Source organism: Podarcis raffonei, chromosome Z (assembly GCF_027172205.1).
Source record: "Podarcis raffonei isolate rPodRaf1 chromosome Z, rPodRaf1.pri, whole genome shotgun sequence".
Lineage (NCBI taxonomy): Eukaryota > Metazoa > Chordata > Lepidosauria > Squamata > Lacertidae > Podarcis > Podarcis raffonei.
In genome coordinates this window covers 46,010,583-46,037,787 of record NC_070621.1, presented here as the reverse complement: position 1 = coordinate 46,037,787, position 27,205 = coordinate 46,010,583, and the positions used below count along the sequence as shown (strand labels likewise).

Sequence of the window (27,205 nt, the reverse complement as noted above, 5' to 3'; positions counted from 1 at the left end):
CCAACCAGATGCCTCTGAGAAGCCCACAAGCAGGGCATGGAGGCAACAACCCACCCTTGCTTTTTGTCCCCAGAGCCTGGTACTCAAAGGTATACTGCATTTGAGCATGGGGGCTCTATTTAGCCTGAGATAACCAACATAGAGAATTCAGGAACATAAGAAGGGACCTTAAAAATGTGGGGATAAGTCAAATGGGTGAAGAAGAGATCTACCAATGGTATAAACTAATTTACTTGTGAGATATGCCCACTTCGACCTGCAGGACTGGCACCATTGAAGGGGTCACATAATTCTCATTCCACAATTACAAGAAACTAATCACTTTGTGGGCAGCACCTAAACTTTGGAACTCCCTGCCTATTGACATAAGCAGGTGCCTTCACTGCACTCCTTGCAGCACCTGCTTAAAACACCTGGTAAATCTACCCAGACATGAAAAAACTTACATGCATTTCAATCTCTTTTTAGTTTTAGTTTAGTTTAATTATTTATTTCCAACTGGGGGTTTCTAACTGATAATTTTAATATTTCTGGTATACTGCTTAGAGGTTTTATTTCAGTCAAGTAGTATATAAATTCAATTACATTAAAAGAACCTGTGGCAGCTAAATAGAAACTCCTTGTTCAGGAGCAGTCTACCTGATAACAGGGGCACCAACAAGAGAAGCCTATTGCCAAAGGCATCTGTTTAGCAATGTCTGGAGGTCAGTATGTTGGACTACAAGCAAGACTAGCTAGCAAGTCCAGCAGTCAGGGATGATGGGGATTGTAGTCCGAAAACAGTTGGAGACCCGAGCTTGGGAAACACTGGACTAGATGCTGGGTCTTTGGTGCAATCCAGCAGGGCTCTACCTGCATTGTTACAAGACTGGAGAGGACCGGAAGAAATATTGGTGCCTTGTGGTCATTGTAGGGCAGAAGGCAAGGAGCCCAGCAGCAATTCTGCATTCAGACTCAGGGATTATTGCATTAGTTTTCCTTCTGCTCCATCTCCCAATATTCCTTTTACACCACACTATCTGTTGCATTGTGACTTTTTGATTGATATATTGCCATGTACCGTGCTATATTTCATGCACATCAGTGTGCGTGGTGTGATGCAACAGCAGGTATCACCAGATATGTTGCCACCACCCAGTATGCACTTGAGTGCTTCTGTCCTCCCTCCATGAAAATGGCAAGGAAGAACTCTGCGCTGGAACACCAGCCCAAACTTCATCACATGGCACATGCCTTAATAAATCCTGTGAAGTCTTTTAAGGTGCCAAACTGAAAAGCTGAAGCAGTTTTAAGTGGAAATTGATTGATGACTCAAGAAGTCGTGGCTTGTCTCCCCTTTGGACAGGGCTGAGGAAAGGGTGACTCTCCAGACATTGCTGGGATTCTAGCTCCCAATCATCCCTGATCATTGACTGCGCTAGGGCGACTGACGGGAGTTGGAGTCTAACAGCATATGGGAGGCCACAGGCTTCACAGCCATGGCTCAAAGTCCTGACCATTGCAGAAGTTAACTTTTCCACATGTGCAAAAACCAGAGCCTAACAGAGCTTAAGAAATCAAGGTGCCAAGGCTATCCCTCATCATTCTAGAAGGCTGGGTACGGTTGTGCAGCAAGGACATCTTCAAATCCCCCATTTCAAGATGGGGGTGGGGGCTTGCGAAACCTCTATTCTCATCCCAAGTATTCCTTCACTCCACTTGGCACACTACACATCACCAAAGCTCCCCCTATGCTTGCTGAATGTTGATTTAGTCTGCAAGGGTCAGTAGCAGACCCTTCAAATGGCAGCGGCGTCCTGTGCAATGGCAAAATTTGGCGCCTCCCTCCCACTTCTCGCCTTCCATTCTACATCAAAGTTGTGGTACCTCCTGCAGTGCCCCCAAGACTCTTCACCCAGTTTGACTGAACTGATTGCACTCTCCTAAATCCACCTCTGCAAGAGTCTTGTCTGGCAGTGGCTAATCTAGTAGGGACATGTCAATAAACTGACCATCATAGTTCTCTCTCTCTCTCTCTCTTTCTTTAAAGTACAAACAAGCCCCAAAACATATTGTAGAAGTTTTTCACTTATATGATGGAATTGACTGAATTTGCAGAATAGCTGAGCAACATTTGCCCTACAGATAAGCAGTATTGTTTCATTTTTGGAGGTGGGGGGGGAATTGAAAGAGTACACTATGCTACACTTTGCATCCATGCACAAATGTATTTGCATGCATGTGTGGTAGAACTGGCCTGCATAAGTTTTAGAGAGCCAGAAGAACATGCATCTGTACTGGCTAACAGAAGAGTTCAAAGGAGTTTCCCCCTCCCTCTGCAAAAATGCTAAAAAATTAGAAACAATGGTTTTATTAAGTGCAGGTAAAAGATCAGGGCTGTCCCTGACAGACGGGAAAGTGTTCAAGGCTGGCATTCTAGGAGTAGCTAATTTCAAAAAGCATGGCCTATTTTTTACAGGCCCTACAGGAGGCTCCACAAAGAATGAAATATTTCTGCCTGATTTCCTCTTTCTGCCTTCAAAGACCGAGGAATACATATATGCATGATGCATATGTATGATGCAATAATGGGGTTCTGAAGTCTCCCACATCTCTCAGACAGAGACACTGAGACTTAGGAGCTCTGTTTAAAACTGGTGCCAACCTTGCTTCGTCAGTGTGGACAGGTGTTTTGGACAATTACGGAAAATGCAGTAAATACTGCCCAAACATCATCCTTTCCCTCGCCCCCCCCCCTTTAATTTTCCAAGTGCTGTGTTCAGCAGTTTGTCCTAGAATGCTGCACTGCTAAGCTAAGCTGGATGCTAGTGCTGCATCAAGGCTGCATTTGAACTTAGAAATCTGCTTTGCAAAAAAAAAAAAGAAGGAGAAAGACTGCAGGCAGACAGAGTCCTTACCGCATTCCTTCTTCCCCTCATCTTGCCTCCTGGGGGATTCGCCTCGGCCATCTCCCTTGCAACACAGGAACGGGCTACCTTGCCCAAATGTCAATGCGGCATCAGTGAAATAAGACCCGTGGATCTCGTGAGGTGTTTAAAAACCGCCGGGGGTAGCCGGCCGCCTGCACTGCTGCTTCTCTTCGTGCCAAGGCATCGCTGCACAGAACACACAGAGCAGCCTCCTCACTCATGTCAGTTGCACGGGTGGCGATGATACATGTTCCCATAATCTATTCATTCCCAGACGCAAAACTGACTGGCAGATGACCTGGTCCTCTCCTCTGGCTAAAGCAGAGCAGGCAAGGGTGCCAAAACTATGAATGGCTGTTGGCTGTGCTAGCCGGCAAGAAAGGTGGGGGGGGGGAGTGCGAGGAGAGACTCAGTGGCCAAGAACAGCTATAGATTTTTAAGGTGGAATGCGGAAGTTTGAAGACCTATATATTGCCATTTATAGCTCATAGCAGCAACACACTCCGGTGCAGTGTTAAGACTCTAGCGAGCATCCTTTCTGGTGTTTTGCCCCCTCCCTCAAAGCTTTCCCACAGATGAGAAACAAATAATGCTTTGATGGCTGATAGCTATTGGGCAACTAATACAGAGACAGAGAATGAGAGGGAGAGGGATAGAGGGACCATTTGGTAACTTTGATATGGTCTCTATTTTTGCTGCTGGCTGCCACGGATGTGCCCTGGTGAAGAGAGCAGATCACATGCCCCTGAGGTGTTTTAGGCTACTAGCCAGGATGGCTATGCTATCCTTCTACTGCCAGATGTGCCATGCCTCTGGATCCCAAGTTCTGGGAATCACAAGTAGGGGAGGAGTGCTGCTGTGCTCAGATTCTGCTTGCAGGCTTCCCTATAAGGAGTATCCAGGTGGCCACTGTGAGAACAAGATTCTCCTTTGGCCTGATGCAGCAGAACTCTTCAAAAGTTCTGTCAATTACTACAACTTATGTTCTATCAAGGGGACGCGGGTGGCGCTGTGAGTTAAACCACAGAGCCTAGGACTTGCCAATCAGAAGGTCGGCGGTTTGAATCCACGCGACAGGGTGAGCTCCTGTTGCCCAGTCCCAGCTCCTGCCAACCTAGCAGTTCGAAAGCACATCAAAGTGCAAGTAGATAAATAGGTAGCGCTCTGGCAGGAAGGTGAACGGCGTTTCCATGCGCTGCTCTGGTTTGCCAGAAGCGGCTTAGTCATGCTGGCCACATGACCCGGAAGCAGTACACCGGTTCCCTCAGCCAATAATGCGAGATGAGTGCCGCAACCCCAGAGTTGGTCACCTATGTTCCATCAATAGCTACAGTGCGTTAGTTTAAACTATGGAACTTGCTGCCACAAGATGCAGAGAAGGGCAGCAACCTAGACACCTTTTAAGGGGGGGGCAGTCAAAATAATGGAGAAAAAGGCTATCAATGGCCACAATGGCTATGTTATACAATCCATTGTCAGATGCTGCTGTTGTTGGCATCCATCCGTCTTGAGGTGGTTGTGGCTGCAGAGATGGGTGACCTCTCCAGGGCACAAGATTGTGCAGTGCGTATGGAGGTCCTGGGCTGCCCAGACAACAAGACTCCCCTCTCAGCCTTGCTGATGTGGTCCAAAGGAAAGCAGAGCAAGACATTTGGCACCAGCTTGGCTGCAGGAGTTGCCAGGAAGAGGTATACAAGGCACCATCCAACCATCTTAGGGACTGCACTATGGATTTGCATAGGGTTTACTCCTGAGCCTTTTCTTCTCCCAAAGATATCCTGCAAGGCAGCATCATGGACTGGCTGGATGCAGAGGGGTGGGGGAAGGCACCAGCTGGGGAACCCCTAAGGGAAGAAGGCTCAGAGGGATTGGCAGTGGGATGGTGATGAGTAGTCAGAAGAAGAAGAGGGAGCAGATTGTGAAGAGGTGTTAGAAGCTGAAGAGATAACAGGGTTTAGTGAGCAGGAAGAGGCTGTGGCAGACAGCAGTCCATAATCAGAAGCAGAAGCAGAGGCAAGGACCAAGTGGCAGAGATAAGGCAGGCTGGTGAGGAAGCCTGGGTGTCTCCCCATCCTGCGGTGACCAGCTCCCCTCTCTTCTGGTCTTCCAGAATCCAAAGAGGTGTGAAGAGGGCGGATCAAAGAAAGGTAAGACGAAGGAGTCTCAGACTGCTTGGGAAGGAAACAGGGGAGGAGAACTGTGGGAAAGCAGGGACCTTCAGTCCTTCCAACTGCCTCATTGGGATGAGTTGCTTTGCTCACTAGGTCTGGCCTCCTGGGCAATTTAGTTTATTTTCATTTTTCATTTCACTTTTAGTTTGTAATACCGCCTTTCTATATTACTATGCACGTGGCAGTTTACAAGCTGAAGAAACAACAAAATAAACAGCAAAGATCGCATACTTAATAACAATCTGATCCAATAAAAGAAAGCCATAATAACTTTAAAATAAACAACTTATATCAAATAAAGCAATTTTCAATAATCCATTAGAATATAATAGTAAACAATAAAATTAAATATCCACAAATAATAACACTTATCAGTTACAATAAAGAATTACAAGACAATAATAAATAAAAACCACAGCAAATCACAATGCATAAAATACCACAAAACATGCAAAACTATGTAAAAGAATCAAACTGAGAAACAAGCTCATACAACTTATAAAATGGTGTTGTTTTTGTTAATTTCCTCGAACTTCTCTTATTTGAATAAAGAGTTAACTTCACTTGCTACTGTGTGAGTTATTGCTGACTTACTCGTGACACCCACCCTGACATGCAGCGGGTATGGAATTTTCCTTGAGGTTTACTTTCAAAGCCTTTCTAAGAAGGTGAGTCTTGTCATCTGGGCAGCCCAGGACGCCCCAAACACACCGCCCAGTTCTCATTTCCCAGAAATGGTCCAGGAGGATACCATGGCCAATGGTATCAAGTGCTGAAGAGAGATCAAGGTCACACTCCCCCTGCCCTATTTTCTGCAAAGGTCATATTGGCAAAACCTATTGGTGTTTCGCAATTTTCTGACTAGTTACAGGACCTTAGCCAGACCTAGCAGAATAAACGCAGAATCCACGGAAGCAATTGGCAACTTGGCTGCAGACAGGATGGACGAAGCAGGAACCAGGAACTTGTAGTTAGGTGTCTATTATATACAGTGGACTATTTACCGGTACATGAACAGAACACGGATCTTTAGCTAGCTCTCTCATACACGACTCACAACTCCTACACTGAAACACTGAACTCCGAACTAACACATTCCAGTTAGTAGGCCATTAATTATCACTCCATTGAGAGAGCTCGACCAGTCATGGAGCTGTCTCCATGCCTTCTGTATCACCAGGCAGACTTACTCCTTCAGGTGATCTTTTGGCTATCTGCCAAACCTTAATTGACTCTGTGTGAGTAGCTGCACGTACATAGTTTCCCAACAGGTCACCCAGCAGGACAACCAAGGGAGACTCAGTTTCATGGCCAGGCCTGAACCTAGAATAGATCTAAATAAACCGTGTCCTCCAAGAATTCCTGCAGCTGCCCCACCACGGCCCTTTCCACCACCTTCCCCCAAAAGGGGTATTGACATCTAGCTGTTCAAATACAACGAGTTGAGATCTGGTTTCTTAAGGAACAGTCACATCACGGCCTCTTTCAGTGCAGCAGAGACCACCCCTTCATGCAGCAAAGCATTAACCACACTCTGGGCCCAAATGGTCAACCACCTTCTGCTAAATCTGGTAAGGCAGGAAGAGAAGGGGTTGAGGGGCATCCCCAACTCTCTGGCCCAGCCTCAAGTGCTGACCTTCTAATCCCATCCCAAGGTCAAGAACCTCCCTGGTTAAGGAAATGGTGTCTGTATGAGCAACAACCAAACCCCCTGCCTTGACTCCCTAGTCTAGATTGCTGCAGCACTGAAAATCCAGGTGGACAGAGCTGGGTAAGGTCAGGCCCACCCACCTCACTCACTCAAGCCAGAGCAGCCCACTCAAATTATGAATGAGCATGGTTTTATTATGGACTGATCTGGCATTCAGCACCAGCACCACCAGACCAAAGAGCTCAGCGGATATGGCATCTTCTGGTAGAGCTCACTAGGGCTAGAACAAGACCAAACACCTAGGCCTTCTCCCCCAATGGTGGTCAGCCCCCCCAACTCCCCTTCCCCTGCCCAACACCTCTGGAATTGGGGAACCAGTCCTCAGAACTGTCCCCAGGCCATACCCCCTTAGCATCATCCTCCAATGATTTTGCCTGGCTGGAATATGCAATAGAACTGTGGTAACGCTACTTCTTTACCTAGATGGAGGGTGTCTTGGGAAGTGTGTGTGTGAGAGAGAGAGTGTGTGTGTGTGTTTGTGCATGCAGAAACCTCTGGCTTCTGCCTGGCCGAAATGCAGCCTGCTCTCCTGGTAAGAGTCACAGCCATTGGTCCACCCACTTCTGCCTCTAGCCTTGCCCATTTCTGGCTCCTCCCACCACTTGTGTTTGTCCCCTGGAAGGTTACCCACAAAGGAATTATGGTCCTTGGGCAGATAATGACACTCCCCTTGTGCCCACCCCACCACAGAAGAACTTACTGCTATTCTTTGCAGAGTCATTTTGACCGACGTCCATGTATCCAACCTTCTGTCCAGGATTAGGATAAATTTGGTGTCCAATTCACGTTGGCTGGAACATAAGAAAATTAAATAAAGAAGAAGCAGGGAACAGAGCTGTGCTGTTCACATCCACACCAAAAGTTCACAACTGGACTTCCTGGATCTAAATCCGAGACCTTCCTACATTCTTTTTTTTTAAAAAAAAATAGCTTTCAATACACAAACATCCATTCTTATTGTGGGTTAAAAGCTCACCCTTGAAAAGTCACACTGGCAGGGCATGTCAGCTGAAGGTTTCTATGCACCACCCAGGTCCACCAGGAATATGGATGGGCAAATATGACAAACCAAGTGTCTCATTTTTCCGGTTCTTAAGTTCAGTTCTCCGCATATCCGAATCAGGTTGCAAATGTTGTTTTTAAAAATCCTGGACCCTACAATTGGCTAGGGAGGCCTTTTTGCAGTGCTGCCACTGAGGGCTGCCCCACTGGTGCAGAACCGTGACACAGCCTTTACAGGAGTGGCTCCCTGGTTGTGGAATGCCTTCACTAGTGAAGTGCACCTGTCTCCATCATGATTAACTTTCAGGAGGAATTTGAAAGCATTCCTGTTCACCTAGGAGCCTGAAGAATCCTGTCCATTGCAACCCAAAGATCATTGGATGGAACAGTGTTTTTAACTGCTAATATGGTTTAAAAGGAAACAGCTTTTAGATGCTTGTAACTGTAATTGTTCTTAGATTGCTTTTAATTACATTATAATGCTTTTGTTTTTACATCTGTCTGCTGCCCAAGGCTCTTTTGACAAAAAGGGGAGGATATAAGTTTAGTAAAAAAAAAATTCAACAAATAATTACAAAATTAAGCACATTTTGATTTGATTTTAAAAAGGGGGGTGGCTGTGCCTTGGTTCACATACTGTTTCAGAAAGTGCAAATTAGGCACATTTGCCTTTAAATACAAACTGAACTGAATTTCTTCCCCACCCCTAAACCCAAGAGAGGGGACTGGCATGAGCCTCAGTGTGGTGTAATGGTTAGAGTGCTGGATTATGACCTGGGAGACCAGGGTTCAAATCCTCTCTCAGCCATGAGGCTCCCTGGGTGACCTTGGGCCAGTCACCATCACTTAGCCTAACCTACCTCACAGGGTCGTTGTGGGGCTGAAAGTGGAAGGAGAAACATGTATTGAGCTCCTTGTGGGGGGGGGAGGTGGCATATAATGCAGTAAATGCAGTAAATAATATTGCAGCTGACAATAGTTAAAGAAGCAGCAAAAGCAAAAAAAAACATATGGGCACAAAGGAGAAACTGGTTTACCAGGGACAGGGACCAGAGAACTGAAACTGATACTAGATGGGGATACTTGGAGCACGTGCTATTTATCTGGAATAAGGTGGATTCTTCTTTCTCTGTTGCACAAGTCTTTGTTCTCCAAGCAAAACCACAGAACCACATGCAAAAACCTAATCGCACGTGCCCTAACCTTGCCTGACTCAATTACTAATTCATGCTCTTCAAGACTATAATTTAGGGGAACCCGCTCTGAATCTACTCATCACACTGTTAATGAGAGGTTTGCATGGCAGAATACACTTGGCAAATAACATTGCCTGGAGATCAGGCTGCAAATTCGAAGGCACATTGCAAGATTTTGGTCAGTTCATTCCAAATTTATTTTGTTTTCTAGGATCAAAGCGACTGGAAGAGTAGGGTGGGGCAGGGCGGAGAAACGAAGGAGGAACAAACACACCCTAGCAATGGCTTACCAGAATCTGATGCTGCAAGACTTGCAGCAGGGTGAGATTCAGTACAGTTTGCATTTTAAAGAGAACCTACTAAATTCATACTAAATTGAAACACATGCTTCTCTAAACAACAACAACACACACAAAAATAATGTGGACCAGAATACAAGTATCAGGACAAAGCGTGCATAAATGGAAAAAGAAACCACATATAAAAATGTTATTAAGAGGAGAGGAAAGTTGGATATTGAGGATAAGCTTAAGAGTAAACCCCTTCCTTTCCAGTGGTATATAAATTTTATGAAACAGTAGATAAAATGCATACTTTTTGATGCATTCATCAGTACAAAACAATGTAATATCAATCTTTTTACATAAAATGTGCATTATTATTTTTGTGCACACTTTTGGGCATCTCAGATACACTGTAAAATCCGGGAAAGGGTGAAATCCAAGTGGGAGTTGCATTCCGATCAGCTAGCGAGTCTGGGAATGTCAGAGCAGGTTGGTCCATTGCGCAAAGCAGGTCAAAGGAATTCTTTCTCCATCCCTAGTCTCCATAGATTATTCCTGTATCAATCAGCACCCAGCTAGCTGAAAGGAAGTAAAAAAACCACACACACCCAGAGAAACAGGCCACTGTGATCCTGGTTAGGCAAATTTCTGCTCTGCAAATCTCTCACTGGTTGCTCCCATGGATTTCAGTGTTGCCACCCCTGCTGTCTAGGGTGTGGTGGGTGGCGGACTGCTATCTGCTAGGGCGTTCCCTCTCTAAGCAATACTGGGAACACCCCTAAAGTGCCTTAATAAGGTGGAGCAACTCTGCAATGACTCGTTCACCAGTAGAGGAAGCTGGGTTGCACTTTCATCTTTGGAAACGGCAACCTTCAGTTCACACACGAGATTGGTGGCAACACACCTCTGGATGAAACTCCCCCCCCAAAAAAAACCCTCATGGTTTTTGGACAGGTGGGAATAGACTGCAATTTTTGTATCTTGCAGGAATTTCCTGGAAGTGGCTGGGCTCAGTGGGTGGGAAGAATTATATATCTGAAGCTGCAGGCAAAGAGACGAATTGGGCACAGAGTTCAAATCGAGCTCAGCTGTTCCACTGGCAGTTCAACCACTGTAACCAACAGTATGCTCTGCTCAACTTCCCTTCTGAAAATGGCCAGGATGTGCTGCATTAACATTATTACTTTGTATTATTAGGTGGTGCTTCCCTTTGTGCTTGACCTGGAAGCTGCAGCTAGCGCAGAATTCTGAGGAAATGATTGCTGGCAGGAATGAGACCCTGCCAGCATGTGGCACCTCTGCTGTGCAGCACCTTAACTATTGCCTGTATGCTCCCAGGCCAACCTCACTGTAGTGCATCACTTAGAGCATGGGTAGGCAAGCTAAGGCCCAGGGGCCTGATCCGGCCCAATCGACTTCTAAATCCGGCCCGCAGACGGTCTAGGAATCAGCGTGTTTTTAGATGAATAGAATGTGTCCTTTTGTTTAAAATACATCTCTGGGTTATTTATGGGGCATAGGAATTCGTTGATTCCCCCCCCCCAAAAAAAAATATATAGTCCGGCCCCCCACAAGGTCTGAGGGACAGTGGACCAGCCTCCTGCTGAAAAAGTTTGCTGACCCCTGGCTTAGAGTGTCATACTAGCACCTGCAAGAACAGGGTTCAAATCCCTGCTCAGCCATGAAGCTCAGTGGGTGACCTTGGGCCAGTCACTGCTTCTCAGCCAAAGCTACCTCACAGGGTTGTTGTGGGGATTAAATGAGGAGGGGGGAGAACCATGCATGCCTCCTTGAGCTCCTTGGAGGAAAAGTGGGCTAGAAATGCAATAACTAAATACCTAAATAACAAAAATAAGATTAGTCTATAAAGCCCTTAACAGCTTAGGGCTAGTTTATTTGCAAGATCACCTTTCCCCCCATACAGTGGTACCTCGGGTTAAGAACTCAGTTTGTTCTGGAGGTCCGTTCTTAACCTGAAACTGTTCTTAACCTGAAGCACCATTTTAGCTAATGGGGCCTCCCGCTGCCGCCGCGCTGCCACCACGTGATTTCTGTTCTCATCCTGAAGCAGAGTTCTTAACCCAAGGTACTATTTCTGGGTTAGCGGAGTCTGTAACCTGAAGTGTATGTAACCCGAGGTACCACTGTACATGCCCCCTTGGCTGCTTTGATCTGTGGAACTGGTGCCACATGATACTTGCTCCACCTTCATATGAAATTGATCCTATAGTGTGGAAGTACTCACTCTTCAGAACTCCCTGCTTAAAGGATAATTCTGCTAGCCAAGGGTGGGGGCAGGCAGAGATGCTGCTTAGCAACTGGGCAGAGTGGCATGATGTTTGCTAAGATGCCACATGCTCTGATTGGCTGTGCAGTTCTGAGAGTCTCCCTCGCTTCCCCACACCAGCTAATTTTGCTGAATGTCTCCCTGCTATATACAAGGCCTTGAAGTAAAATAGATAAAAACCTCTCTTCAAATTATGCACATTTTTTTCATTTATTTATCCTCAAATTGCACACTGTTTTGCTCATTTTCCTTGGTAAAGGGTTACAAGGATATCTTCTGTCTCCACCTACGTTATTTACATGACTTTGCTAACACTGTTTTGCTTCTCAAAAACAGATGTTTGTCTCATTAAAGCAAGATCCCTTCCCCTGTTTGTTGCTCCCAGTGCACAATACTTGGGGGTGCAGTGCTTCTGAACATAAGGTCCATTTAACTATTGTGGCAACCATGAGTTTGTCTAATATCCTTTTTTCGGCGCATCTAGGCATAGTTACCATCACCGTCGACTTGTGGGAGTCCTTTTTGACTGCCATTTTACTAAATTCCACATCAGTTTACCAAAATGTATAGTGATTGAGTTAATAAATGGCACATCTAGACCAGGAGTTGCCAGCTTTTTCAAGTCAAGGGGTACATTAAGATTTTTTAACAGTGGGCACCAGCCCCTTGCCCTGGATCAGCCTACCCTCTGAGAAACTGAAAGAGAGAAGGGTTGGGCACATGCACACATGCACACAGAGTCTTCAATTTCTCAAGGGACCTAGATTCAGATCCAAAAGAATTCATCTGAGCCTTGAAAAGCACCAAGAGTTGAAAGAGGAAGTGGCAAAGAGTGCCACTCTTCCCCACCTCCTCCTTCAACTCTATGACCCTTTAAAGGAGAGTAGAGGGAAGTTAACCACCCTTGCCACCTCATGACCACAGGAGCAATGAGCGGAGGGGCATTCAGAGACTTAGCAGGTGCCATGGGGTTCTTGAATCAATGGGTGCCATGCATGTTCTTGATCCCTTGGCCAAGGCCCAATATTCATTCTCTGACTTCAGCATGAACCTGCAGATACCATCAAACTCAGAGCAGTTAATGCTGGATTCATTTACTGACCACATAGAGGCAAATGGCACTTAAACTCTCCAACAAAGAGTGGTGCCATCAAGTTAGGATTTTTTGGGCAAACATCCAGGGCACCACTGAGCAGGAGGATCCCCAAGTGTGGTAAAATGCCAGACTGACCGCAAGTATTACTGTTTATTAATTTATATACCACTTAATGCCGCAATAAGCTTCTAAGCAGCTTACGAGGATAAATAACCAATTACACAAACATTCAAATATAAACGTCAACCACTAAGATACAAAAGGGGTGGGTGGGGGAATCCCATTAATTAAAAAAAGAAAGAAATAGAAAACATCTGCAATTAAAATATGTGCTAAAATAATCCCATTGAAACAGAAGACTCAGGTCAAGTAAGGGAAGAAATACACATTGCCCTCTAGAGAGACATAAAGCCATTAAGTCCCAAAGTGAGGCTCCTGCCCATAAAACAAAGTTCTGAGCACCTCACTACTGCATTGAATATACAACCCAACCTGCTGGGCAGGTATCAAGGTAGACTGATTTATTTTATTAGTAACTTGACCACAGTTAACGTTTTTTCTTTTCCTTTCCCCAGTTCTCCTTACTTCCTGGCAGCACAGTGTTGAAGGTTGACACAGGTGAATTAAACCAACAAGTGTTTAATTATTAGGTTCCAGAACAAACATTTGCAAATGAAACCAGTGAGCATGATATATATGCCGTTATTTGGACCTCCAGGATTGTGCGTGTGCATTGCTGTTTTTAAATCTAGCACACATTTAAGGGAAGGATGCACAGAATCTCTGTTTCATTTTTAAACAGCCGCCTGCCCTTTGCCAAGTTTCTAAACCTCAGGGAACATAGCTCAGTTATTACTTTCCACCAGATTTTTTTTTCCAACTGGAGATGCTGGGAATTGTATTTGCAAAACATGCTCCTAATACATAGCTATGCTGTGCCCCCCACCAGAAAAAAAAGCCGCAAGTTTTCTATCTTGGTTATTGATGCAGCAACACTGCTGTTTATGATTCTGGTGCTGACATAGTTTGTCAAAGTAAGCAAGAGGCAACTATCTCCTTTTTTTATGCTGGTTCTCCAGTGCGCCACAGTAGTCTGCACGCCCCCTCCACGAATATATACCTTTCATCCTTGCAACAACCTTGTGAGGTAGGCTAAGCCAGCCTCTGTCTCTCAGCCTAAGGAAGACATGGTGGAGAAATGCCATGGCTTTAAGAAATATGGTTTGTTTATTCACCTATTTACACCTTCAGTCTGCATGGAGGGAGTCCAGATCTTACAGCCTGGCCCTTTCAAGAGGGGGTGGTACCCCCCACAGCAGCACAGGCAACCTTCAGGCAACCTGCCCAGGATTGATCTCAGCTCCTCTTCCTCCTCCTTGCTCCCAGAACAGTCACCCTGGCAACCTTCCAAATCCCCAGTCTCTGTTCACACCTCAGGGCAAGGGGGAAGGCCCTCTCTTGTATTGTTAAAAGGTAAAGGGACCCCAGGACCCCTGACAGTTAAGTCCAGTTGCAAACAACTCTGGGGTTGCGGCGCTCATCTCGCTTTACTGGCCGAGGGAGCAGACGTTTGTCCACTCCGCAGACAGTTTTTCCGGGTCATGTGGCCAGTTAAGCTGCTTCTGGCTTAACGGAACACTGACACCAGAGCAGCACACGGAAACACCGTTTACCTGCCCACCGGTACCTATTAATCTACTTGCACTTTTGGGCGTGCTTTCGAACTACTAGGTTGACAGGAGCAGGGACCGAGCAACAGGAGCTCACCCTGTCATGGGGATTCGAACTGCCAACCTTCTGATCGGCGAGCCCAAGGGTCAGTGGTTTAGACCACAGTGCCACCCGGGTCCCATTGTTAATGTCCCTCAATTGATCTCTATTGTTCCTTGAGGAACATAGCTCAGCCACAGGAATTCTTCTGCAGCTTGCATTCTCACTTCATGTCCCAAATAATCAAAATACTAGCATTTGGTAATTTATAGGGTTTAGGGGGGTCGCGCACCCTTAAATCTATAACAATATCAAGCTGATGTAACAGCGCAGCACCCACTAGAGTGAAATATGGGTACCTTGGAATCCGAGTTAAGTAGCTCAAAACTTTTGTCACAACCTCTTCAGGCATTTGGTTGAAATTGGAATTTTCAGGAAATGTTATGATCCAGCCGTTGTCTTTCCCTCTTCCACCTAGTTTGGAAGAGAGGGGTGGGTGGGAATAAGCAGACATCCTAAACCAGCTGCTAAACCATTCAACACATGTGCCTGCTGGGGGAGGCAGGGTCACAGTCAAAGAACCATTACTATTTCTGCAGCAGGTTCACTGTCTCCAGCAACTTAAAGCTGCCCAATCAGCATGCAAGAAGACCTTTTCACCACAAAGAAGGAGTCTTCTCACCCTGGGTGCTACTTGGAGCTCATCTGGAATGAAAGAGATGAGTCAGCCCCTGAGAACTGTCTCCAAGGGCCCTTCTGGAGAAAGAACATGGGGAGAACGACCAGGAGGAGTTGTTCTCCATGCTCCAAAGCTAAGTGTTTAGGAACACTGAGAATGCAAGGGGCTTATGTGCAATGGGACTTCAAGGAAAACAGAACTCAAGTCACTCTGAAATAAGACACTGGAGCACTCCTAATCATTTACCCGTGTACGTGCATAGCTCTAGCTGAAGGGCAACAAATGCAGATCTGCACTGGTTGTTGAATTGCATCTCTAATTATTAATACCATATATTGATAAGATTATTGAATACTTTTTGAAGGGGGCATGGCTGTGACTATCATGAAGGGGTCCAACTACACTACTATGTGACCATGAAACTAACCTAAATGGAGCCCTTATTTATTATGCTAACTGCTGTGGACTTGCATTTCACTTCCGTCTCAAACTGCACTGTCCAGCCCTGGTCCCAGCAGAGCCCTTGTTCAGTCTCAAACTGGTCCCAGCAATGTGGGGTGGGGTTTACTTTAATTTTGTCTATTTATATCACACTTTAAAAAAAAAGTTTGGAACACAAAGAAGAGTTTGCCATACTCACCGGAAAGAAATGCAAATTCTTTCTTCAAGTCCTCAGCAATGTCCTTTGCACGTGTTGGAAGAGATGACTCTGGCGAAAAAAGGAACACGAAATGCATGGCTTAATCATTGCGTAGCTTGAACCTGTCACATCTATATCCCACTTTCTCCAGGCTTCTCCTTCCTGCCTCTCCATCACCCATCGACTCGAATGCCTGCTCTTCCCTTTCTATATCCTCCGTGTGGGAGAGTCATAGCTCATTGGCAGAGTACCTGCTTTGGATGCAGACGGTCCAAGACTCAAACACTAGCATCTCCTGATAGAAAAGGACTCCTGATGGGAAAGGATATCATCCTCTCTGTGATATCTCCCCCATTCCAGCTGGCCATTCCAAGAACTCTGTAATTAAGGAAGCGTGTCTGAGTTTGCATTTCTCCCTCCCAATCCATTTTCCTTTTGTGTTGTGTATTGTTTTGGATTGTCAGCCTGAAGGAAGGAACTGTCTCATCGCTGACATCTGTAAGTCACTCTACACAGCCTTGAGTTCATTCAACCTGTGAACAGAGCTGGGGCAACTCTGCACCATCAACAACCCTGCATTTTGCAGGATCCCAGATCGTTCACATAACTTATGTACTGTACACATCTAGATGTGTTCACAGCTTGAAAAACATCTAGATGCATCAAGGCAGGGCCAGGAGGTACGATTTTTGCCCTCCTTCCTTTCCGACCGTCAGTGTTCTGCAAACAGCTACCTGCAGGCAGGCAGGCAGCCCACAACAAATCCTTTCAGAGGGCTAAAACTTTGAGCCTGGGTTTTATGAACAACAAGACCGGTGAAAGAACAGGGTCAGCAAAAGGTTACAGAGTAGGTGATGTTCTTGAGTCACAGATACAGCATGTGCAGTAATTAATGCCCTTTTAAGGAGGGCTGGTTCAGTGAGGCCTGTTATTTATCTTCCCTGCCCCTAACCAGAACTGCCCACACCATTTGCAAACAGCAGGTATACTACACACCTGTCTAGCCGCCTAAAAAACTCATTACTCTTCTCGATACCAATCAACTGCTCTTTGTGGAACACAATCCCAATTGTGATTTATAAAAAAAGGAACAGGCGAGGGCATTTTCAAAGGGCCAGAGCGCTACCAAGGAAACCCAGAAATGGGAGAAAGAGCTGGTTTGCGGATTCTTTCGGGTGCCCAGGGAAGAAGAAGAAGAAGAAGAAGAAGAAGAAGAAGAAGAAGAAGAAGAAGAAGAAGAAGAAGGGTAGTAGTAGTAGTAGTAGTAGTAGTAGTAGTAGTAGTTTGGATTTGATATCCCACTTTATGACTACCCGAAGGAGTCTCAAAGCGGCTAACATTCTCCTTTCCCTTCCTCCCCCACAACAAACACTCTGTGAGGTGAGTGGGGCTGAAAGACTTCAAAGAAGTGTGACTAGCCCAAGGTCACCCAGCAGCTGCATGTGGAGGAGCAGAGATGCAAACCCGGTTCACCAGATTACGAGACTACCGCTCTTAACCACTACACCACCCTGTTTCCACCCAAGTCAACAAGAAAGGAGCTTGGGACTGCTGTCTGCTTCATTTCCACATGGCCCTTGCGAATGTTTTGTGAACACAGCCCAATGACTAGAAATTTGAGCTTAGACCCAGGCAGCCCAAATCCCTAGAAATCTCACGGGATAACCTCAGATCAGTTGCCTCTGGCCAACGTAACTTGCAAGGTTCTTGTGAAGATTTACCGTGCATGGGAAGGAACCTGAGCATGCCGTACTTTAACTTCTTCCCCAGGCTTCATTGCCAGGGCCAGCGGAAGGCATTTTGCTTCCTGAAGCAAAGGGTAAGATGGTCTTTCCCCAGCTGCACCCCAAATATATGTACGGAAGTCGACTACATTGGCATCTGAATCTTTCTGCAATTCTCAGCATGCCCAACTAGTGACCATGCTGGTTGGGGCTTGTTCTTTTATGAACCTTTTCCAGCTCTGCAACATCTTTTTTGAGAGGTATTGGGGTCTGCCACCAGTGAGTGATAGAGCAAGATGGGCAGTATCACAGCTTCCCGGTCCTATTTTAGGGGAAAGCCTGCAGACCAGAGCAAATGCCTTTCAAGCAGAAGTTCCCAGGTTCAATCTCCAACATCTCCAGGTTGCCCTACAACTGTCCCTGCTCTGAAGCCCTGGCGAGCTGCTGCCGGTCTGTAAGGACAATACTGAGATAGGTGGACCAATGGTCCAGCTCTGTATATGTTGCAACAGACCAGAATCTTTACGTGCATTAAAGCATATTCTGTTTTAAAATAGCACAGCCCATCCGAAAACAGTTGGGTGTATCTACCACTAAAGCTCCCTTGCGGTAGTGGCTTTGGGCTGCAAAATAAGATCTGTAATTATATGTCCCAAATTTCCTCTAATCCTCTAATGGCTTTCCAGCCTGAAGGAGGAAGGCTCTTAATTAAAGCAAGTCAAACTGGATTTCCATTATTGGCCGAGATTAGCTACCTCTTTGGTTGGAAAGAATAAAATTGATGCCACTTGTGGAATGGGAGGAAAGAAGCCATGGAAGAACTGGAGGGGTTACAAGACATCCCTATGTGGCAGGGAGGGGGAGAGGCTCCACAAAGCCAGGGAATTGGAAGATGAAGCTGATGCCTCAACAGAGGTACCCAGTTGATCATTAAAATGCATTGTGCAATGTCACAAATTATGTTTCCTCACAACTAGGGATATGAGAAATTCGATTCAGTTCTCATTTAAAGGCAAAGCCCCCATGATTCCCCACGAAAATAGGAAAGTACTGTATGCCAGTATACCACCCCAAATTTGTCACTTTACACGGAAATGATCACTAAACATGCACTATGTTCCAATAGTTTTCTGTCTTCTACATCATGTGAAAGCTCAAACATAATGCAGAAGTTAACAATCAGGGAAATGTCAGGGAAAGTGAATAAACTGCTTTGTGAATGCAGCCTAAATTACAGTGGATCAGAAGCAGCACTTCACTGTTAAGGGGGAAATCCATCTCGCTCCCTTGTTTGCACATCTGGATAGTCACAGTGCCGTTAACACAGAGCAGTCATCCCTTATCTTATCTACCTTTCCAATGGGTTCTCTCCTCTGTTCATGGGGATGTTTCCATTTCGTCATGCCAAGGCATGGTAAATATGAAGCAGAAATGTGAGCACACTCCTAACAATGCAGCATCCCCAACGGAAAAAGCAGAAGCACAAAAAGATGGGAAGGATAAGAGCCAGGGAGTAAAGTGACACCAAGACTCAGCTGAGGGCAGCTGAGCCACATCCAGCCACAAGCAGAGGAGACTGTTCCCTCTGGAACTGTTCCCTCTGAAAAGGGCCTTTTCTAGCTAGAGCAAAGTGGTGTAATAGTTCCCTCTGGAACTGTTCCCTCTGAAAAGGGCCTTTTCTAGCTAGAGCAAAGTGGTGTAAGAAATAAACTAAACACGAGCCAGGAAAGTCCTCTTTTCGAATCCTGGCAAGAAAGCCCTGAAGTGACGAATCATAAAACTGTGGAGCTGGAAGGGACCCTGAGGATCATTTCGCCCAACCCCCTGCAATGCAGGGAGCGCAGCAAAAGAACCCCTGACAGAAGGCCATCCAAGATGATATCTCAGTTGCTCAGAGCCTCTTAATTATAAAAGTCATGGGTTCCAGTCCCGGGTTGGGGAAAAGATTGCTGCATTGCAGGGGGTTGGCCTAGATGACCTTCGTGGCCCTTTCTAACTCCACAGTTCTATGATTCTAAGATGGTCATTTTCTCCTTTGCAGGATGGTGATGATTGTGGCTGGCTGTTGCAAGCAATCCCTGGTCATTCATGCAAGATTTGATCGCAGACCAAACGTTCTTTGGAGGAAGAGGATCTCATTTCCGGGTGAAGGTACACAACGTCCCAGAAGGGATTTCTGCAACACAAAGGGTGTGTGTCTGTGTAAAAGTGCACGAAAATAATAACATTGGGACAAAGGCACAGTAGGTTCCTACAAGCACAAAAAAGAATCTTGCAAAAGCTTCCAACCTTTGGTGCTTAAATAGCCATTTTGTGAAAGGGTGTGGAATTTCTGCCAAAATAGAATCTCATAATTTAACAGCAGAGCCCAGCCCTACGGAGCTGCTTCGCCAGGCCTTTGGTTGGAGTTCAGTCTGACTCCCTCTCCCCTTTCATAAGAACTTGCATGAAAGTGACCTCCCAATTTTTCTCACAGGCCCATATAAGTTCAGCACAAACAGTTGGGCCTGGTGAGCATTTAAGGTCCCCAACCCTAATCTGCGGGTTTCCATCTGATTAGATTTTATTCTGATCCTGATCTGATTTTAGGATGTATTTTAATTGATTGCCTGATTTTATGTTAATGTGTTATACATTTGATGTTAGCTGCTCTGAGCCCGGTTTTGGCCAGGGAGGGCAGGGTATAAATAATTATTATTATTATTATTATTATTATTATTATTATTATTAGTCCTGTTTCCTTTTGTGCCTTTTGGGCTGTTAAGGGTGACAGCGGGGACTCTTCAGAGAACCATAAAATCCTATTCCTGGAAGCCAAAGGATCCACACATTTGAAATGAAGAAATGATCCTAAAACACACTAGCAATAAAAGCATGGAATTAAATGGCATTCCCTACTTCCCATTTACAATCCAAAACAAATCTTTCTACCCAACACACACCTGCTGTCACTTTTTATAATTATTACAGTAAACAATTAGGACGCTGGGACCCACCACACCAGTTAATGCTGGTGTGACATGTGTAGGGTTTTAAATGTCCTGTATGGCTGTTTCAATCTGCTCCTCTCTCCTTGAGACACTCTCTTCAGCTTACGAAAGCATCCAAAGCCTTTTGGGACGTTGTTGCCCTATATTCTGAAAGCTCTGTAACGGCATCTGAAGCATCTATTTTTAATAGGATGCACAGCTATGAGCTTTGGATAAAATATTTTTTTGCAGTGGGGCGGGGTGGGTGGAGAGACAAAATAATCTAGAAGGGCAATCTGGAAGATGGGGGGGGGATTTAAAAAGGTAGGACTACAAGAAATCACATCGTATTTCCATATGGAGCAGTCTAAATCTGAACAGAGTGTACCCATACTAGGGTATTAAATCAAATGTGTTTACAATTATTTTTAAAAACACTTTTTAGGATAGAGACAGGGTTCCAAAGCAGCAAAGTGTAATTCGAACACAAAAACAAACAAACGAAAAGCAAAACTTTGCCTTGTTTATTGGGTGGAATAGAGGTTTAGTGATAAATACAACTAAATAAAATATTCAAGAAGCAGCATTTTAAAAGACCAATCATGCAGTCCTCCACAGCTATAAAAACATGATTGGCAGTAATAAAAGAAGAAGAGTTTGGATTTGATATCCCGCTTTATCACTATCCGAAGGTGTCTCAAAGCGGCTAACATTCTCCTTTCCCTTCCTCCCCCACAACAAACACTCTGTGAGGTGAGTGGGGCTGAGAGACTTCAGAGAAGTGTGACTGGCCCAAGGTCACCCAGCAGCTGCATGTGGAGAAGCAGGGAAGCGAACCCGGTTCCCCAGATTGCAAGACTGCCACTCTTAACCACTACACCACACTGGCTCTCAAAGACAGCATTAGTCATTGAAACACCCAGAAAAGCAAAATTGACTTCAGCAGACACCTAAAAGGTAGATGCCAGGCAAATGTCCTGGGGACCCACAAAGGGGGTCCCATCACTCAGAATCCCCCAACTCTGGTTTAGTTGGGAAAGGGATGAAGCTCAGTGATAGAGCCTCTGCTTTGCAGTCAGAAAGTCCCAGGATCAATCCTAGGTTCAGTCACCAGCATCTCCAAATAGGGCTGGAAAGCCTGCAGAGCTCCTGCCAACCAGTGTTGACAATATAAGGGCCCACTGTCTGTGTCAAGATAAGGCAGCATATGGAGTTCATTAAGAATATCCATAGCTCAGTGGTGAAGAGAATGTTTCCATATTGAAGGTCCCTGGTCCAAACGCCAGCTTCTCCAAAAGACTTTACCTGAAATCTTTGATAGATGCTGCCAGCCAGTGTTGACAGTACTGAGCTAGTTTGGCCCATGGTCTAAGGCAAGTTCCTGCATTTACAATAAGCTTAAAAAGTTATAGCAGCACAATAATAATAGCAGCCACTGAATCATTTTCCTTTCATTGGGTGCTCTCCACGGTGGCCCAACAAACAGATACCTCCAGGAAGAGCATAAGCAAGGACAGAAAGCAAAAACCTGAGGGCCATATTCCCTTCTGCGCAACCTTTCAAGGGCCACATGCCAGAGGTGGGTGGGGTCAGAGGTAAAAATGGGTGGAGCAATGAATGTGAACCGAAGCTTTAAAAGAGCAGGCTACTTTCTGCAACTGCTTGTCATGGACCGGTTGGACATAGAAGAGTGGTTGGGAAGACCAGAGCCCAGGGACTGGTGGTGGGACAATGATGACGGGTCTGATGGAGAAGACTGGGAGGAGGTGTAAAAAGCTGAAGGGGGCGCAGGGCTTAGTGGGCAGAGAAAATCTTTGGCAGAGAGAAGTCCAGAATCAGAGGCAGAAGCTGAAGCAGGAGAGGAGGGAGGCCAAGAGGCAGAGATGAGATGGGTATCTCCCCCTACTGCTGCAACAAGATGTCCTCCCCACTTCTGTCCCAGAACCAGAAGAGGCATGGAATGGGTGGAGGAGAAGTTAGCTTCATGCAGGTGCAGTCTTAGGTTGCTTGGGGAAACCCCTGGAGAAGAGAGGACTTAGGCAGCTGGGGAGGGGGGAGATTTCAGTCTCAGCAACTGATCCATGGGGCAAAACCTACCAGGGGTGAGCTGCTGTGCTCATTAGGCCTGACACCCTGCCAAATCTGTGAAGATCATGTTTTTGCTAATGAAGAGTTAATTCCAACTTGCACAGTGTGATTTACTGCCCACTTGGCTCCTGACAACACTCAGCACACCTATTTCTGTATTTTTCTTAAAGGCAAGCAAGAAGCCTTATCATTATGAGAGTTCAAGGACACATTCCACCCAGGCAAAAACACTCAGGGAGGGTTTGAAGCAAGAAGGATGAGGGGTGTGGCCCCAGGAGGCTTCCAAGGGCCAGAGAGTGAGACTCGGAGGACTGTACTTGTCCCCTAGGTCTGAGGTTCCCCATTCCTGATAGTGCAAAAAAACACAATAAGAAAAATTGTTATTATTACTATGTCTACATCTAAAATTAGGTCAGTTTTACCATAAACAGAATAATATTTATACAATAGTTCAGAATGTTCAATTTATACAATAGTTCAGAATGTTCATGGTTAGGAAACCCCAACTAAATTTACTACTGAATAGCACAGTGAGCCAGGTCAAGCCCTCATGCCTGCCATCAGGAGGCTGAGGAGGAACAGGGTCATGATGGGAATCCTCCCAGGGCCAGAGGAGAGGTGATTCCCCCTCCCTGCACGAAAGGCTCCTTCTTGCAAACAGCAGCTGAAGTGACAGACCTGTGTCTGGCAGACAGCATCACACCAGACTCGAGGCTCATACAATTGCATGGTAGAAAGCAAGGAAGCCTGTGGCGCACTGTTGTTGCTTTTCTCCTCCGTGCAGGAAAATGTTGTGTGGCGGATGAGCATTTCACGATGCAAGCCAGCACCTGCAGCCTCTGGACAAACCTCACTCAGCTGCTGTTTGCTAGAGTAAAAACCCAGTTCTTGTCAATAGCTGCTTGCATTACATCCTTTCGCAATTGCCCAAATTCCAGCACAGCATCCTTTCTCCCACCGAGAAGGATGCGGCCTGACAAGTCACCTGCTCTAGCAGTTTACATGTCTCACTGCCACACCTGCTCCAGGACAAGCCCCAGCATTTCCAACAGCTTGATTCACCTGCCTTTAAGGTCAATGTTGCTGCTTCAGGTTACCGTAATTGCTACAGACTCCCAGGGAGGTATGTTATGATTCCCCAAAGCCACCCATGATCAGAGTACTGTTTTGATGGCTGCAAGCAGATCTCTCTTTAGAGAACGGGTGGGGAACCTGTGACCCTCCAGATGTTGGGAGACCCCAACTCCCAGTAACCAACACATGAGTCTGTTCACACATTCACATGACACACTCACATGTGTGTATGAATCAGTTCACAGCTGTGGACTGCAGAGGGAGTTAGCAGCTCAGTCAACAGTGACTGGCAGAGAGTTTCAGGAAGGGGATATGTACCAGCCCTACTTGGAGATGTTGAGAATTGAACCTGGGCCCTCTCAACCAGCTAGCTGCAGCCCCAGTACAGTACACAGGTAGCTGCTTCATTCAATCCAACTCAAACCATTAGTACACCAAACAACTACACCAGGGGTGAGGAATCTTTCTGGCCCAGCGGATCAGTGGGTCCACTATGGCAGCTGGATGGGACCAGCCACCTGAGATCATGGTGACACCATAAGCAATGGTCCCTCCTACCTGTCAGAGTTAATTCATGGGGTGGGTGGTCTGCTTCCCCAGTGAGCTCACTGCAGGTAATACTGTACATTGGAGAAGATGCACCAAGCTGCATTAAACCCCTGCCTCCCATCCATCAACTGATGTGACCCAATGATGTCAGATGATTGACAAATGGGTGTGGGTGGGAGGTTAATGGCTTCATGGGCCAAACAGGACCACAGACAGGTCAAGAGTGACCTACGGACCAGCAGCCCAACCCAGGCCTACACTGTCAGTGGCTCTCTAGGGTTTCAGGTGGTGGGGGGGTCATTCCCAACCGAACATGTAGATGGCATTGAGGACTGAACCACCAGCGAGGTTGCACACCAATGGTTGCACACACAATCAAGGCCCAGGGTCCCCAAACTTCTCACTTGCACAGGAACAGACACATCCTTATTTCCAGTGATGATTGCTGGAGATTTTGCAAGCCCCCCCCCCCCACCGCAGAGCAAACGTTGGAATGACAAGGGAGTTGGGAACTAGCAGCCTCTGGGCCAAATCCATTCATCTGCTGGTAGTGAAAGAGGGCTACTGAAGGAGTTGGGGGCTGTGGGCCACTTTGGATGCAAGACGTCCCTAGACCACCCATCCCTACCCAGTTCCCAGAATGATCTATCAGCAAAGGTAGTCACTGAATGAGTAGGATACACTACTTGCTTCAGGACTTTCAAATTCCTAAAATGCTACGATGTCATAGTGGGAGAAGAACATTGAGGATCACATTCCCTTTTTAGCAACTTTCAAAGGGCCACTTGCCAGCGCTGGGTGGAACCAGAAAAAAAGTGGGAAGGACAACAAATGTTTTACATTTGTACACCTTCTTCTTCTTCTTCTTCTTCTTCTTCTTCTTCTTATTATTATTATTATTATTACAGTGGTACCTCTGGTTACGTACTTAATTCGTTCCGGAGGTCCGTTTTTAACCTGAAACTGTTCTTAACCTGAAGCACCACTTTAGCTAATGCAGCCTCCCGCTGCTGCCGCGCGATTTCTGTTCTCATCCTGAAGCAAAGTTCTTAACCCAAGGTACTATTTCTGGAGTCTGTAACCTGAAGCGTATGTAACTTGAGGTACCACTGTATTATTATTATTACTATTACTACTACTACTATTATCCTTAGTAGAGTAGGCTAGTTTACACACCCACCCACCACCAGCAGCAGCAGCAGTATCTCCCCAGCATGTCCAGGTAGAGCTGGGAGAAAAACCTGTCTGAAATCCTGCTGCCAGTCAATGTAGGCAATACTGAGCTAGATGGCCCAATGCTTCTGACTCAGTATGAGGAGTTTGTGTTCCTAGGTTCCAGTTCAAGGTCACATTCTAGCTAGAGAAGGTGCACAGAGCATGGCTATTAAAAAGGGTAGTCCAGGGAGAGTTAGAGGGCCAATCTGAGTAGCTTGGGGCCCACATCCCTTTCTGTTCACAGCACTCTGCATCCATCATAATGGAAGCTGCTCCTCCCTCCGAGGCTCCAACACCTGTAGATTTTCCTTGTATGCACAGAAAGAAGCCCCACCAGTGAATACATAGCATTGCCAACTTCTCAGTTGCCCTCACCTGCTCTGCATGCACCAGTAAGAGGAAACCACGGTTATCTCCATGGAGCGAAGGGGCCTGAGTGAGGAAGGGCACCGGTGCACCTGCTGATTTTTGCAACTCGACCCTTCTTTAAGATGCAAGACAGGTCAGTTGGCAACCCTCATGCGTCCATCCCCCAAAATGTTATTATTAGCAGATTGAATGCTGTAGCGATGCAGCCCATCTTTGGGGGGGGAGAGGGGGTCCGTGAAAAGCCCCTCTGTAACTCCCCCACCCCCCCGTCGCGGGGTAACTTCTGTGCCTTGACGAGGGCGGGGGGGGGGGAGAGAGAGGGAGATCGCCGGTAGAAATGGAAGCGGGCGGGCAGAGGGAGGACACCCGCCCTCGACCCTCGCTGCATTGCAGCTGCTGTTGCTGCCCGGCCAGAGGCGGCGACTTACCGGCGGCGGCCAAGGACTCGGCCCTGACTGCGGCTCGCAGGAGCCGGTAGTAGAGCTCCATCTCCGCCTCGGAGATCCGAGTCAGAGGCAGGCGCAGCTCCGGCGAAGAGCCGCACAGGGCCATGCCGGCTCGGCGGCTACTCCCGGCCGGAGGAGACGGAGGCTGCGCCCTCCATAGCCCGCCTCCGCCGAGACTTCTTCCCGGGGCGCTCCCGGCTCCAGCTCCCTCCTTCCCTTCCCGGCGATCGGGAGACAGGAAGAGCGCAGCGCCCCAGCTCGGCGCTCTCTTGCCTCGGCGGCCCGCGAAGTTTCTCCACGACCGCGAGGTGCAAGGACCTTCGCGCCCCGGAGAGGAGGGCGCACGGGCTGGGCGGAGCGCCTGGATGAGTTTCTGCCCGCCAGCTGCTTTGGGCACCAGTGCTTTGGGTCCGCCTCGCTCTGAGCTTCTTTTTCCCGAAGGCTTGTTTTATTTATTTAAATGCACTGCATCAACCCCCCGCCTTTTCCTCCAAGGAGCTCAATGTGGCGTGCATGGTCCGCCCTTCCTCATTTAGTATCCCCACAACAACCCTGTGAGCAGGGCCGGATTTAGGTTTGATGAGGCCCTAAGCCAGGGGTCAGCAAACTTTTTCAGCAGGGGGCTGGTCCACCGTCCCTCAGACCTTGTGGGGGGCTGGACTATATTTTGGGGGGGGGATGAACGAATTCCTATGCCCCACAAATATCCCAGAGATGCATTTTAAATAAAAGCACACATTCTTTCCATGTACAGTGGTACCTCGGGTTAAGTACTTAATTCGTTCCGGAGGTCCGTTTCCCCAGCCATTCTCTTTTTGTTGGAATGCTATCCTTTTTCCAATAGCTAGCAATCAAAACTTTTGCCGCTGTTGTCACGTACAGTGGTACCTCAGGTTACATACGCTTCAGGTTACAGACTCCGCTAACCTAGAAATAGTGCTTCAGGTTAAGAACTTTGCTTCAGGATGAGAACAGAAATCATGCTCCAGTGGCGCGGCAGCAGCAGGAGGCCCCTTTTACCTAAGTTGTGCTTCAGGTTAAGAACAGTTTCAGGTTAAGTACAGACCTCAGGAACGAATTAAGTAC

General features: G+C 46.7%; 1 protein-coding gene across 4 annotated transcripts in view; it reads right to left on the bottom strand.

Moving 5' to 3' along the window:
- MCF2 (MCF.2 cell line derived transforming sequence) overlaps positions 1-26,573 on the bottom strand; it is a 70,888-nt gene extending 44,315 nt beyond the window's left edge. The window contains exons 1-4 of one of the 4 annotated variants that reach the window (XM_053374868.1): positions 26,102-26,573; positions 15,686-15,754; positions 14,726-14,840; positions 7,492-7,582 (exon numbers count right to left, since the gene is read on the bottom strand). In XM_053374868.1, coding sequence (XP_053230843.1) covers positions 7,492-7,582; positions 14,726-14,840; positions 15,686-15,754; positions 26,102-26,225 — 399 coding nt within the window. In that variant the 5' untranslated portion in view covers positions 26,226-26,573. Of the gene's footprint in view, positions 1-2,897; positions 3,310-7,491; positions 7,583-14,725; positions 14,841-15,685; positions 15,755-26,101 lie in introns of those variants that run through there. The other 3 variants (XM_053374872.1, XM_053374871.1, XM_053374870.1) reach the window with 3 other exon arrangements.
- Between the last annotated feature and the right edge of the window lie 632 nt (positions 26,574-27,205).